This window comes from Pezoporus flaviventris, unplaced genomic scaffold, assembly GCF_033815535.1.
Source record: "Pezoporus flaviventris isolate CSIRO_AGI_PZ_B2104156 unplaced genomic scaffold, CSIRO_AGI_Pfla_v1 ptg000097l, whole genome shotgun sequence".
NCBI classification, from domain to species: Eukaryota; Metazoa; Chordata; class Aves; order Psittaciformes; family Psittacidae; genus Pezoporus; species Pezoporus flaviventris.
The window spans coordinates 6,704,435-6,718,522 of NW_026892645.1; the positions used below are offsets into that span (position 1 = coordinate 6,704,435).

At 46.7% G+C, this 14,088-nt stretch overlaps 1 protein-coding gene across 2 annotated transcripts in view; it reads right to left on the bottom strand.

Moving 5' to 3' along the window:
- Nucleotides 1–14,088, bottom strand: part of COL27A1 (collagen type XXVII alpha 1 chain) — a 151,734-nt gene that overhangs the window by 112,317 nt on the left and 25,329 nt on the right. For both annotated transcript variants that reach the window (XR_009747519.1, XM_061477045.1), the window contains exons 5-6: nt 6,405–6,458; nt 1,593–1,646 (exon numbers count right to left, since the gene is read on the bottom strand). Coding sequence is in view for 1 of the 2 variants with exons in the window: in XM_061477045.1 (XP_061333029.1) it covers nt 1,593–1,646; nt 6,405–6,458 (108 nt within the window). In the remaining variant the exon portion in view is untranslated. The remainder of the gene's footprint in view (nt 1–1,592; nt 1,647–6,404; nt 6,459–14,088) is intronic.

Genomic DNA, 14,088 nt, shown 5'->3' on the forward strand with positions numbered 1-14,088 from the left:
GCAACAGGTACCTCCTGTGATCTGCTCACACTCAGCTACTGCACTGTCTCAGCCCACAGCTCCAGTGCAGATGATGGGATAGTTATTTAACCTGCCTATATGACATGGATTGAACCTTTGCAGGCTGCTGGTGGGGAGGTTCCCTCAGTGGCCTGTGCTTTTGGGAAGGGTTTGTATCACATCCCAGCTGGCATCCCCGAACCATAATGGGAGTGGATAAGCGCATCGCTGTGAGACCTCTCTAGCATCCAATCCATTTGTAGGAGCCCATTTCAGCCTCCTCTGATTAGGATCAAAAACCCCTTCAGAATGTCTAACCCTCTGCTGTTCCTGCTTCCTAAATCAGCATTTGGAGTATCTAGCTCAAAAATTAGGCATCACTCCAAACTCCTGCTGGAAACTCCTTGTTTCTGTTACTGCTAACAGGAATAAAAGCCTTGTTAACACGAGCTAAAAGCAATCTGCATCTCTCCCTTTCTTACCCTGAGCATGCATGTGAGAAAACAGTTCCAGACTGTGGGTGGATGATTTCCATGCGATGCCATTCCCATGTAGTGTAATGGGAATTTCAAAAGGCATCTCATGCTGTTAAGCTGAAAGCATCGTTCCAGACTGAGCCTTCCAAGTGTTTTGCAGCGTCACCCTCCATCTTGCATCTCTGTGGTTTGCTGTGCTTCACAGAGGCATCTGGTTTCAGATGAAGGGCTCATGTTCTTCATGGCTGATGCTTTCTATTAGCTGTGCATTTATAGCAAGGCTCATGATGAAAGGAAGAGAACCAGGCTTCTTGCCCTGGACGTGAGTTATGAAGCATTGTGCAGGCACGCCACTGAAGGAACTAATTGAGGTGGATGCTGTGGAGCCATGATCACTCCACCATTCATTTTTAGACTTCTGTGAGGCCTTGTTGCCTCAGTAAAGACTTCTCAGCTGTGAAACTGCAAAGATGGGAGCTGTAACTTACTGAAATGAATTAGCACAACTCTGATCCTTAGCAACTGCTGAATCCAGCAACCAGCTACGCTTCCAGTTGTGCGCTCTGTGCTGATTTGAGCAGACCTTGGTGGAAAGGCCCCTGGTTATCACACAGCAGGGACCATTCTCTGGCAATGGAATGGCTTGGAAGGCTGCTCTCCCAGTGGTGATCTGCTCTGGGCTGTGTATGTGACCTAATGCAAACCACAGTTCTCTCAGCTCCTTGGCGTGAGCATCCTTCCCTCTGCCTTCAAGGTTTTTATTACACTGGGATTGCCTCTTTCCGCAGCTGCATGCCCAAAGCTGGCTCTATCTCATACAGGCTGGTTTAAATACTCCAGTAGCCACTTTCCTGCAGCAGAAGGGACTTAAGTTTGGGCTGCAGATTGTGCATAAGACAGATAAACACTTAGACAACAAGAAGCTTTGGCAGGAGGCACCTCAGTGCATTGTGGTCAATACCTCAGCTACCTCTCTTTAACCCTGAATCCGGGGTCTAAGTCTTCATTTTCAGTCCTAAGTCTACTTGAGTAGCTGCAGCATGGACCCCTCCACATGTATGCACAGGGCTTAAATCACACCATGCTCTTGCTGCCTGGGCATGGGCAGCATCTTACCTTCTGTCCATTGCGAGCTTTTCCAGGCGACAGCCCAGGATCCCCTTTCTGACCCTGAAATGATAAGCTTACATTAATGACATAATCCAAGCACCCAGCCCATAGATGTGCTTCTGCTCCTCCAAGCCTCCAAATTAGAGAAACATTTGGTTTTATCTCTTTCTCTGACATCCCAAATGTATTAAGTCCTTGGGTATAGCTGCTTTGCTCGAGGTGGTTTTGGCGAGTTACTGCTGCTGCTAAAGCATTGAGTTTTAAATAGTATTTGACAGTATTAAATTGACTAAAGAAAGGATAGCTGGAAGAAGGCAGTGTCAGGGCTTTTGATGCTCATTAGAGTAGACAGCTGTGATTTCTTCCTTGTCTACAACTACCGTCACAAAAATAATTACCAAGCCTATTACTGTGGCTCAACCACCCTTCTTAACAACTTGTGAGATGCTGTTGCTTTTTTAACTGTGGGGAACAGATGAAACTGCAGAGAAAGTTACCCTAATTAGACTCTGTGAAGAGCCAGAGCAATTGCGAGGCTTCCAGGCTGGCAGAAGCAAGAGGCACACTTTGTCCTAAGTGGCAGTATTCTTGATTTTCCTTTTTAACAGCCGTGATGAGAATAATCGCAGTTTAAGGCTGTGATCTTCCCTTGAGTGGAGGCTGGAATTGAACATCTATTCCTTTGAAAATCCCAGTTCAGACTCTTAAAAGGAGAGGTAACGCGTGCACCTAGTGGGGTGAGAGATTGAAGTAGGGAAAAACTAGAAGAGATTTGAAGTCTGCCAGGTTCTTTTGGCAGGGGAGAGGAAAGGTTTGCCACACTAAGCAGCTTAGGTCTGTCTAACATCAGTTCTGGCACAGCCAGGACATAGGTATCAGCCACTGGCTATTTAACACCCCTGGGACCATAAAGAAGTTGTAACCCCTCTGTGTCACATCACCAGCACGGGATTCAAAACTAACTGCCCAGCACAGGATAATTGTGAGGGTTAATGAACGGCTGTCAAGTGAAGTGACTGGAGAGAAGGTGAGACCCTACAAAGGAATAATAGTATTTATTAGCTGGCATTTCTCATTAACAGCACAAAGGTCTAGTTTCAGCCAGCTGAGCCTCACTGAGACTACATTCAACATGCTGTTCTCACCTTGCACGGGGTGTAAATCTCCCTTTCTCCTCCGCCACCATCCACCACAAGCTGCAAGGCTCACAGGCAGCGAGACTACTTGGCTATGGACTGTAGGGAGCAGTGCTGATTCAAGGCAGATGCATCTGCACAAGTTCTGAATGAAGGCTGCCTGGTTTCCAGACACTACATGAAGTCATGCAGATAATCCTGCTTTGCGTGCAGCTGTTATCAGGGCAATGCTCTCTGAGCTTCGGAGGTGTCAGTGGGTGCTACAACCGCTTGGAACCGATTAGAACAGCTCCCAGGATCACAGGGTATCCATTTACTGCAGCAGGTAGACAGCCACCACTCTCCCTAAACCCTGCCATGTGCTCAGTGCAATGACATTGAGCCATGTAAAGGAATACAAGCCTCTTATGTTGTACCATGGGAACTGCAGATCACATTAACTCAAAGACTGTGCTTTACATCATGGTTTTGTGTTCGACGCTGCTGAGCCCATCACACAGAGCTATAGCCACAAGCAGGACCACACGTCCCTAAGACTCATCAGCAAGATGGCATCAGGGCCAGAGCAAATGGATGCCTGCATGTGAGGGCTGGAATTGTGAATTAATTGCCCAACTCCTCTTGTGCAGCAACCACAACATGGGAATTAGACCAAGCCTTGTCCATCACTAAGCCACAGCACCTTGCCCACAAGCTTCTCGCTTTCCCATCCCAACTGACTGAGCAAACTACTTCTTGTAAAGGAAGAAGTTGTGTTCTGGTTTTTCCCTATGTGGGAGAAGTCTGGAGCTGCACCATTTAAGTACCTCAGCTTTGCAATCCCACTAATAGTATTTTAAACAGCAGTGAGCCAAACTGATGAGCTGTCTTGGAGCCAAACCATTCACTAAAAGGAAAAAAATCAGATTTTCCTAGTGCTATAACAAGAGAGGTTCATCCAGAGCAGCTAACTAAGCAAACCATATTCATGTCTGATGCCAAAAGCCTCCAGATGAGAGATGCAAACCCATCTCTTGTAATGGCTTTTAAAAACACACCCTGTCTGACAGCTAACCCTCCTCCCAATCCCAAACTCTATTAGGGCATCCTCAGTGCTGCACTTACTTGTTAGCAACACCCCTCCTGCCCCCCTTCCAGCAGCTTACAGGTCACACAGCCAGCCACAACCCTAGCCCACATATGTCTACAGCCATTTAAGAGGTTATCTGCTATAATCAGTCTTCGCTAACTAGATGTAATTGCACTTCTGCAGCTGCCAAGGACAACACAGAGAATGCAAATAGTGGCAAGAAGCCCTTTTAAGCAATTGCACATTCTAAGTGGATGTGAAAAGCACCATGGGCTAAACTCTCAGGTGACACAAGTGGGTGCAATGCCACTGAAGTCAGTGCAACTCGGAGCTCCAGCTCCAAGCAGGAATTTGACTCATCAGCTACAACCTGTGCAAGAGATCAATAATAAGGTGGACCCTGCAAAAGATGGATTCAGAAACACAGCAGCCCAATAACACAGCACTAGTGATCACCAGCACAACTGGACAAGAGATGTGCACAAACACATCTGTACCATGCCACATCACATCCCTTGTACTGCCTGACCTTATGAGTGCTCTGTTAATTCAGCTGATAAAAACAATGCTTCTGGGTTACTTCCTAAGTGACAATGCCTTGGTGTTAGTCATTGTTTCCAAGCTCTAGCTATCTGGGAAACTTCAGTTTCCTTTCTTGGATTGCTTGTTTTTTCCGCGGTATTATCTATCTAAGGGAGATCCAGCCCAAAAACCACTTGAAGGCTCTCAGCAAGAGAAGTCCTAGTTGAGGCTGCTAGGTTCTGTTGCCCAGGTTTGGCTTTCAAAGTCCATAATGTCAGACATGGGCTGGGTCTGTTAAGAAGGTATCAGGTCCCAGGTCCACAAGCCTGGTGAAGGGTTGAGGCATTTAAAATGTAAGAGAGTGGAAGAAAACCTTTTTTGTGCAAAGTCTGTATTTTGGGGCTGGTGTCAGAGAAATGGAGGGAAGGAGGGAAGCCAAACCTCTTGGATCTGATACACACCTTCCAAAACACGCTTCTTATGCAAAGATCTTGCAACCGTGGCTTACCAAGCTCTTCCTTCCAGAGGTGAAGTTATATCCAGTCCTGTTCTGAGCTGCATCTCTCATCTCCCATTGCAGACTTCATGCTCCTTTTGACAAAGCACCACATAGAACACCCTGATCCTGCAAATGGTGTCTGGCCAAACTACAATACATCACACAGACTGATGACACCAGGTCTCTGCTGCAGTCTGTTACATCCATCCATCCTCTGAGGGCTTCCCACTGCCAGAGCACGCATTGAGATGGAGGGAAAATGCTTACAGGAAGTTTTAGTTCTAGTAGGAGATCGACTGAAAACAGCTTTACAGCCAAAAGATGATTTCTGACCAGGCATTACGCTGAAAGTGTTTTAAAAGTAGTCCTATGGCATAGAAACATCATTTGACTCTATAGATTGGACCAGGCTGAATTTGCAGGTCTGGAAGTTAGATAGAAGAACCTTGATTTGAGTTATAGAACTCAACAAGTGTGATCTGGAAGTCATTGCTGGATAATAAATGCAGAACACTAAAATGCAGAGCTTTTACAGCCTCACTTTTCAGGCCGTATGACTACAGTGTAGAATTTAAACCAGCTGCTCTTCACCAGCGTGTCTCCAGTGCCTAATTTTTAATCACGTAGAGGCAGCTTGCCAAGTTTCCAGAATCTTTTTCCCAGAGCATCAATAGTGCTCATAGCATCTCTGCCTACTGATGAGATCATGAAAAGACCATCTTTTCATGCACAGGACTCTCTTGTACCGTTGTATTTGGCTGAGACGGCTTTCCTTGGTAGTGAAAACCTCTAGTAAGCATCGCCTTTCTAAACTCAGCTGTCCTTTAGTCCCAGATTGGTGTTATTGAGGGGTTTCTGTGTAAACAAGGACATCAAAACAATCCAAACCCGTTTCCCAGGAGCTTCCCAGTCTGTAGGTAACACAGTGCCTCACACATGGGAATTAAAGCATCTTTCTGAGCACAGTTTTGTGACACAGTGGCTTAGCTCCCCTCTGGAGCCACATCTGTGACAAAGTCTTGTGCAAAGGGAGGAGGAAGCCTCAGTGCTTCAGTGAGGAAAGGACCAAAGAGTATCTAGAAGGAAGCAATGGGATCAGTTTGGGAGGACTGATGGAGGTCAGGGATCCCAGAAACCCTGGAGAGGGAAGGAGAGACAAAGGAGTTTCAGGATGAGGAAGGCAGAGGAAGAAGCTGGGTGCTGCCACTCACCCCACTGCTGTCCAGACCCAAAGGTGGAGGAGCAGGATGCAAAACCCAGAGGAGAGGAATGAAACAGCAAAGAAACCCAAACCTGGTGGGGCTCTGGAATGGAAGGATTCCACTGCCCTCATCCCAACATAGAAGTTTGCTCCCTTGCACAGGCATAGCTTAACAAGGCAGTCTTGGACATTAAGGAGAACCAAGAACTGAGGCACGCAGCAGGGTCTCAAAGCACAGGAAAAGGCTTTGGCTGTGCTGCTGGGGGCCTGTGTGTGAGCATAGGGGGAAAATGACTTCGGCTCCTTGTTTTGTACAAGTGGGATCAAGAAAAGCCACAGCTCCTCCACTGAAACAGGCAGGCAAAATCACCTTGTGCCAATCAATACTTACTTTCAGGCCGGGGGGTCCAGGTGAGCCGGGGTTTCCGTGGGGACCTGGGGGACCCTAAAAAAGACAGCAGACACAAAACAGAGTCAGGAGGAGTCAACGGGCATCTGCGTTAGTCCTAGGAGCTGCAGAAAGTCGTGAGTGATGTGATGAGACCAGAGAGCAGAGCATCCACAGTACACGGCCCAGCCCAGAGACAGCAGGACCCTCACTAGTGCCTCTGGAGTTGTGAAACCTGGCTACCAGCTCCCACCTACCTCCATGGGACGGGACGTGTGTCTGTCACCACAAGATGTGTGGTGACAATGAGATGATTTGGGTGCACCAAATATTCCACAACCATTAACAGAAACTACCTTGTGGTCAAGGGAGTCAGAGCTCTGCAAGGAACCCCAGCAGAAAGAGATGGAGGGAGGCAGAAGGGAGCAAAAGTGTGATGGGGTGTTGCTTTTTTTGGCCAAAATGGAAGAGAACAGAAGGAATTACTACAGGGAAAACGTTCAGCTATTTGGGATGAACTTATTTCCATTCCAAGTCAACCAGGCTTTTGCCTTTAGAGGTTAGAAAGAGAACGGATTGCTGGACTGTAGAACAGAAGTCAGGGAAGCAGAAGTCAGTCCCTTTAAACCATTTAAGCCTGTGTTTTTTGTACAGGTCTCACAAGCTAATGACACTGTCAGGGGATCTGCTTCAGGTCACAGACAGCAGTATCTCCTTTCATACCATATTTTAAACCCACCCTGTGTATTTTCCAAAGACTATTTAAGGAGTTATCTGGAATAAGCAGCTAAGGATAGTTTATCCCAGGATTGTACACAGCACGGAAGATCTGTTAACCTTTCAGGCAGAAGTAATAACAATTCCAAGTCCTCTCGAGCACGTTCCTGGGAGATGAAACACCCTGAAGATTCAATTCCAAGGGCTACTGTGCTGCCAACACTGCGTATGGGCTTTACACCACCACGAGGAGCACTTTAATGTACCCTCTAGTTACAAGGAGTTCAGTCTGGGGGATAAAAAGCCACTCTGATACTAAGCTGCAGTATTTCCGATGAGTATTTCAGCATAGATGGGGCCAGGATCTTCAGGGTCTGATTTCCAAGGAAAATCCCTGCATGTGACTGCCATCCGGGTTCAGTGCCCTTGCCCTCTTTTATGAGAACATCAGGGTGTTGATGTCTATTCAGTTTTATTTTGACTGCACTGTAATAGAAAATAATGTCTTTTTTTAATGCAGCTATTGTATCTTGTGGTATAGACAGTTGTTGAACGCTCAGTGCTATTTCCCAACACATGCTGGTCTGCTGTAAGAGCAATTAAAAGGCCGAGCCTGAACTTTGCAAGCAGCATTCTTTTTTACCCAAATAAATTTTATGTCCCATTCTTAGATTCCTTCAGATTTTCAGCCTGAAACCAAATACATTTATTGGCCCATTCTTCATTTCCATCCACATTTTCAGCCTGACACTCTTGGCTACTTTAGCCTGGCTGTGAATTTCCAATGAAACCGAGACAACTGTAAAGAAAAGGTGTTTGAGTATCAACTTGTCATTTGAAAACACATAGAGCTGCTGTAGCCACAGAAACTGAGCACCAAGAAGTCTTGAATAAATCCATATTCCCAGCAAACTATGGCATCATCTGCTCACCCCATTGGGTGGGACACTGAAGCACAGATTTAATGTGCTGCTTAAGTTAATGCAATGAGTTTGTGGTAGCAGAAACACTTCAACCCAAGTCTTCAGAGTCCCAAATACGTATGAAGATGAATATTGTGGCAGAAATCAGAACAGTAGAGGCTCTATAAAAGGTGAGTTCCTAAAAAGCTCTTACACATAAGCAATAATCTGGGTAGCTCTGAACAGGGTTCATAAATCCAGATTGCTGCTGGATTTGAGGAGGGAATTCAGCTGTTTCTCAACTTTGGAGGCAGGCAGTTTGGCTCAAAGCCCATTTCAGTGCAGTTGGTTGAAATCCATGCTCCACCATAGCCTGAAGCAGGCTTAAAACAGTGTCAGACTGGAGGGAACAGCATGGTTTGGTGTGACTCCTAGCTGAGAATGAGAGTTTCCAGGAGGAAACCTGGGACATAGGAAGCTCAGCTGCCAATTCTCCTGGCTAAGAGACCAATCACACCTTCAGCATAATTTGGTGCAGGTTCTTCCAGAGCTAAAGCAAAGCACAGCAAGAAAATCATAAAGCGCTTTAACCAAAAGGAGGTAATAGTCTAATCCTAGTATCCAGTGACAAAACATGGTTATGAAATACAGGCTCTTGACCCCTGAATTCAATGAGACTCCTAGCATGTAATCCCTGCAAAGGAAGGTCAGAGGTCCATCCTGTTCTTAAAGACCAATGTGGTCTTGCCCTAGTGAGAAGTGGCCACATCCTGCTGATGAAGTGGCAGTGGGAAGAGTCCAGTCTGGCACGCAAGAAATGGCTGTAACCCAGTGTGAGGCTTGTGCTAGATGTTTTAAACTGCTCCCATAACATGGGGAGAAAAGGGTGTAGTCTGGCAGCAGTCCTAAAGAAGGGGAAAAAACTGATCTTGATGTGTTCCAACACGGTTAGTCCTGAATCCGTGATTACACCCACATTCTTGGCAGAGGAGAAGGATGCGATGTGGTGCAGTTTGATGGGCTGAGTAACAAAAGGTACAGGGCAGCATCCGCCTCGGGAGCTGTTAGCAAGGCAAAATCTGAACAGGCAGGCCTTATGCGTTAATCCATGCACCAAGCTGGAAACCCCAGTATCAGTCACTGTGCCCCCAAGCTGTCATCCCTTGGTTTATTAAACCCAGTCAATGTTCATTCCTCTTCTACTGCACCCAGAATTACCCATCTCCAACCAGCGCTCCCAGAAACAGCCTTCTCATGGAGAACAACTTGAGAGCTAATGGCTTTGTAGTGCTACATTTTACCCATGTTATCCTGAATTAAATTCAATTTCCCATTCCTATCTGAAAAGTAGGATTCTCCCAAATATATTTATCATCAATGCATTAGTTTCGTTCCTCTTTTCCACTCACAGGATGGGACAAGGCCGACCCCACTGAATAACAAAATCCCACAACATGGATTACTATTTGTATCCGTGCCTGTTTAGCTACCTACTTTGGGTCCCTTATAACTGCTGAAACAATCCAATCTATCGCAAATGCCAGCTTGCATCTGAGATCTTCCAAGCCTTGCACCAGAAATTCCATGGAAAATTTTACCATGGGACAGCACAGAGACCAGAACAATCCCTGAATGTGTTCTGCAAGTGAGGGGAGGGGGTTCCCATCTCCATGGAATGTCTTCTACATGAATGATGCTACTTGAGGACCGCACTGTGCCACCCAGTTCATCTCGGTGACGTGCCTGGAGATGGGACCCTGCTCACAGAAGCTCTTTTATGCGTAATGGTTCACAGCCCTCAAGTATTAACAAAAGTGTAACTGTGCACAGCACCCCCCATATCCCTCCAGCATTCACAGGGAGGGGGGGGAAAATCCTCCAAACTCCTGCTAAATGCTGGAAAGCTTCGGTCGGAGCAATGACGACTCATTCAAACCTCACTGTGTCTTGGGGTTTTCTCTGTGTAAAGCAGCTTTTTCTACTCCTGACCTACAGAGCCCACCCTGACCTCCGGCTTGCTGAAAAAAAACGAGCTAAATATTTGAGGTGAAGCCAAACAAACTGTTTCTTTAAACACTTCTACTCAGAAATCGGAAAGTCTTCCTCGTGGAATGAGGGTACCGGGGAACCTCTGCAGCTGAGAGAAGTTCTTGCTTGTTTTAGGAGGGAAGCCCTGCATTTTGAAGGAAAGGGAGATTTTTTGCAACCACAGACCAAATGTAACAGGGATGTGTTACACCAGGACCCTGCAGCCTTTCAGGCTGCTAAGGTTCACAGGAGGATGGTAAGAGATGCCCGAAGCAGCAGGGAACGTATCTGTATTCTATTCACCCATCCATTTGGGTTTCTCCTGTGTTGTATCAGAGAGGTTAAATATGAGCAATTACAGCATGCCAGGCTTTTTATTCCCAGTTCTGCCTCTGACCTGCTGTGTGGCCACTTTTCTTATACCAGAGTTTTCTCACCTATTACAGATGGAGATCAACTTCCAATGGGGCCTGGCTTCCTAAATTAAAGTGTTTTGAAAAGCCTGACTTTCCCATTATTGCTGTCCTGGCATTGAAGACAACCACCAGATTCCTGTCTGTCATGTGTCAGCTTGCTGTCTCCTCCATGTAGAAGGGGAACAGATAGCTAGGATTGCCATAGAGCTCATCTGGAAGGCAGATTTCAAGACCAAGTGTGATGGTTCACAGCAATTTTGTGCACACTAGTTTGCTGGTCTAACTACACCGGAATGAGTCACAGGTTGGGATCAATATGGATGCGCTGGCAAAAGCCCCTCATGCAGACAGCATGGGGATGAAGCTAACTGAGTCCTGGGTGAGGCAGGGATAAGCCATAATGGTGCAGAAGTTATTGCTCCATCGGGAGCCCTTTGCTGACAGTTCCTTGTCGAGCTTGTTAGCACAGCTCTGCGAGCAAAACCCAGCCTCTGTCACTGCCTCCCCATTCAACCTTTGCAATGTAAAGGTCATAGAACCATAGAATAGTGAGGGTTGAAGTACAAAACATCCTTTACATGGAACTGCTGTGCTCGTACCCACGTGCCACCACTCACACACAAAGCCATGTGAAAGCTGTCCCACTGCATGCCACATAAAGCTGGGGAAACCCTTCATTGCTGAAACTGCCCTTGCCTACAAGATGCATCTCGGATCTTACACAGACTCCTGCCAAGGTACATTTACTTGAGGAGAAGTGGTGTGGGCAGATCTCTTGCTTATCACTCTGATTCTTTAATACAGACATAAGAGCTGAAAGCAATCCTAGCTGGATATGGAGAGGAAACCTGCTGTAAAGCATATGGCCAATACAGCAATATCTATACAGGTTTGCAGAGCTCCTGAGAAACTCATTAACCATCATTTCCCATCATCAGAATAGCAACTTATTTACCCCTTCTCCTTGGAGTCCCTTAGGCAATAAGAAGAAACACCCAGTTTTCATTTGTTATGTACCTTTGCCTTCCTAGTTGCAGAGAGCAGAGCATTGGTATAGTCTGAACCTAACTCCATGGATCCATGACACTGAATGTAAAATTAACTCAATGCTTCTAAACAGGGGACTAGCTTTTCAAAATCAAGAAATGGTCATTTTCAAGAAGACTGCACTATCCACTGCCTTGGAATGCACTCGAATGGGAGATGTGTCCTGGACACAACCTCCTTCATGCTGCTACAAAGACTGGTGTTTGTTACTGCAAACCAGGAGGCATAGCTTACGTGGATGAGCAACACTCAGACTGCACAGGCAAGTCTAGTTGATCTTCTGGTTTATCTATTCATCTGCTGGAAGCACAGAGAAAGAACCATGGGATCAGCCAGCTTGGCTTACCAACTGCCACTGACCACAGCTCAAAGCAGAAGCTCATCAGGGCTTTCATTTTACCCTGACCAGCACAGGGGGGAGAAAGGGAGACAAACCAGAGAGAGTACAGAATTTAAAGGAGTGGAAATATTGCACTACATCAGCAACAGAGCAACTTTATGGGCTTCACAGCTACAGAAGGTCAGGAGTCAGAGGCTGCTACTAGGTTTTCACATGAGCCAACTAATTATATAAACATTAATAATGTAGAAATTGCGCAAGCTACAAGAGCAGTTGCACCTCATGCTTTAGCTCATTCACTGCACTGGTGACTAGAAACAATCCATCCTCTCCCCTGGCACCCAGCACTGCAAAGTTGCCCGTAATATCCACCTCCCCTAAGGAGCTCTGCTCTTGGGCTTGGAGCCTCATGGGACACCTCATGGGTTACCCATGGGCTCTGCAACTGGTCTGCCTGAGGATCAGGTTGGGCAGAGGTAGAACATAACCCCTGCAGCGTTGCACATGTATTTTCAAGTGCCTCATGCACAATGAGAGCAAAAGATGCAAGAATTCCCCTAAGCCTGTCTTAGTTTCTGGCAGCTTTTCTCTGCGATGAAGCACTGAAAGCCCAAAGAGCCACAGGAAAGAGAAATACTAGAAGAAACACGTTGCAAAGTCAAAACAATGGATGCAGGGAGCAGTTGTCTCCAGTGCTCCAGGCCAGACATTCACAGATTGACCCTTCTGCCCCTTCCCAAAGTTAGCACAGCCTCTTTGCAGAGGTCCAAGCCAAGCCAGGCTCAGCTGTGCCGAGCGCTTCCTAACTGGGAACTCTCTCCTAGGATGATTCTCAGCACCTCTGGCAGGGAATGAGCTCCAAAATGCTCTGTTGATTGTTGTCTTTTAGAGGATCATCTTAAGTATAAGACGGAGCATGCCACAGCTGGGGAATAACATAGAAAGTCAGAACAAGGCAAGTTTTGGTAGTGGAATTTGGATGTAGAGATGCAATTTGGTCATTCACAAGGGGGATGCAGCTGGGGTCTCATGACACAGAGAGTAGTCTGCACACCACAGGACTGCAAGAACACCAAACACCTCTCATGAGTGAGCATGAACAACATTCAGCTTAATGGGGACTTGCTGAGAACTGGCCAATTTGTTGATGCAGGTGCAGGTCAGAAGACATCAGAGCTGCATGACCAGTCATCCTGGTGTTTCACTGTAGGACTTATCTAATCACAGAATGGTTCAGGTTGGAAGGGACCTTAAAGCTCATCCAGTTCCAACCCCCTGCCATGGGCAGGGCCACCTTCCACTAGAGCAGGGTGCTCCAAGCCCTGACCAGTCTGGCCTTGAACACTGCCATTATCCTGTCCATAAAACACATGAGCTTGCTGCTTGCCTTACACTCAGGGCCTAAATCAATGCTTGGGTCTATTGATATCCATACCCAGGCTGCAGGGGCTCCTGCAGAGCTTTCACTGTTGTAGACAGAAGGTGCATTTATCTTTACTGGTTACTGCAAGATCTCACAGGACTGTGACAAGTGCCCTCAGGGAATGCACAGCCTCCAGCTTTTAGCCTCTCGGTTGTTCTTTAAAGACATTACATGGGGTTGAGTTTTAGCCAAGTATGTGTGAGGAAATCTCCTGCTGCTGCCAGGCCAGGATGCTGCCTGGATCATGGATCCAAATATTCCCTTCTTCCAGCCTCAGACACTTGCATCTTTTGATTCCTGACCCACATCAGTTCAGTGCTCAGGAAATGGACTCCATGACCATACCTTGTGGGACAGCACCATGCTGACATGAAAATGATGCCGACAGTTAACAGCATCCACGTCAGGCATGTTGCCCAGCTTTGGGAGACTACTTTTGCAGCTAGGTCAATGCAGAAAGCTTTGCTCACAGCTAGTTACAGCACTCAGCATGAGATGTGGCCTCAGCCTAACACTTAATGCTCAAAGATCTGCCTCAGAAGTTAATGTGGGGAGGAAGAAACAGAGGAATTTACAATGGATCTTTTTGAATAGGTAAGACATTTTGTTCTAGGCCTTGAAAAGGAGCAGGTCTTAGTGTGAGGAACACAAAAGCTCATCCCTGCCTGCTGAGTCTTTGGTCCTAGACCGTGGTCCCACTAGTGAAGGCGCAGTGATGGAAGGACCTCAAAGCAAGCACCGTGGGAAGCTGGGAAGAGTGAAGGACAGAACAAAAAGCAGCCAAAGCTCATGTTCAGCACTGGGTTAGCAAGAA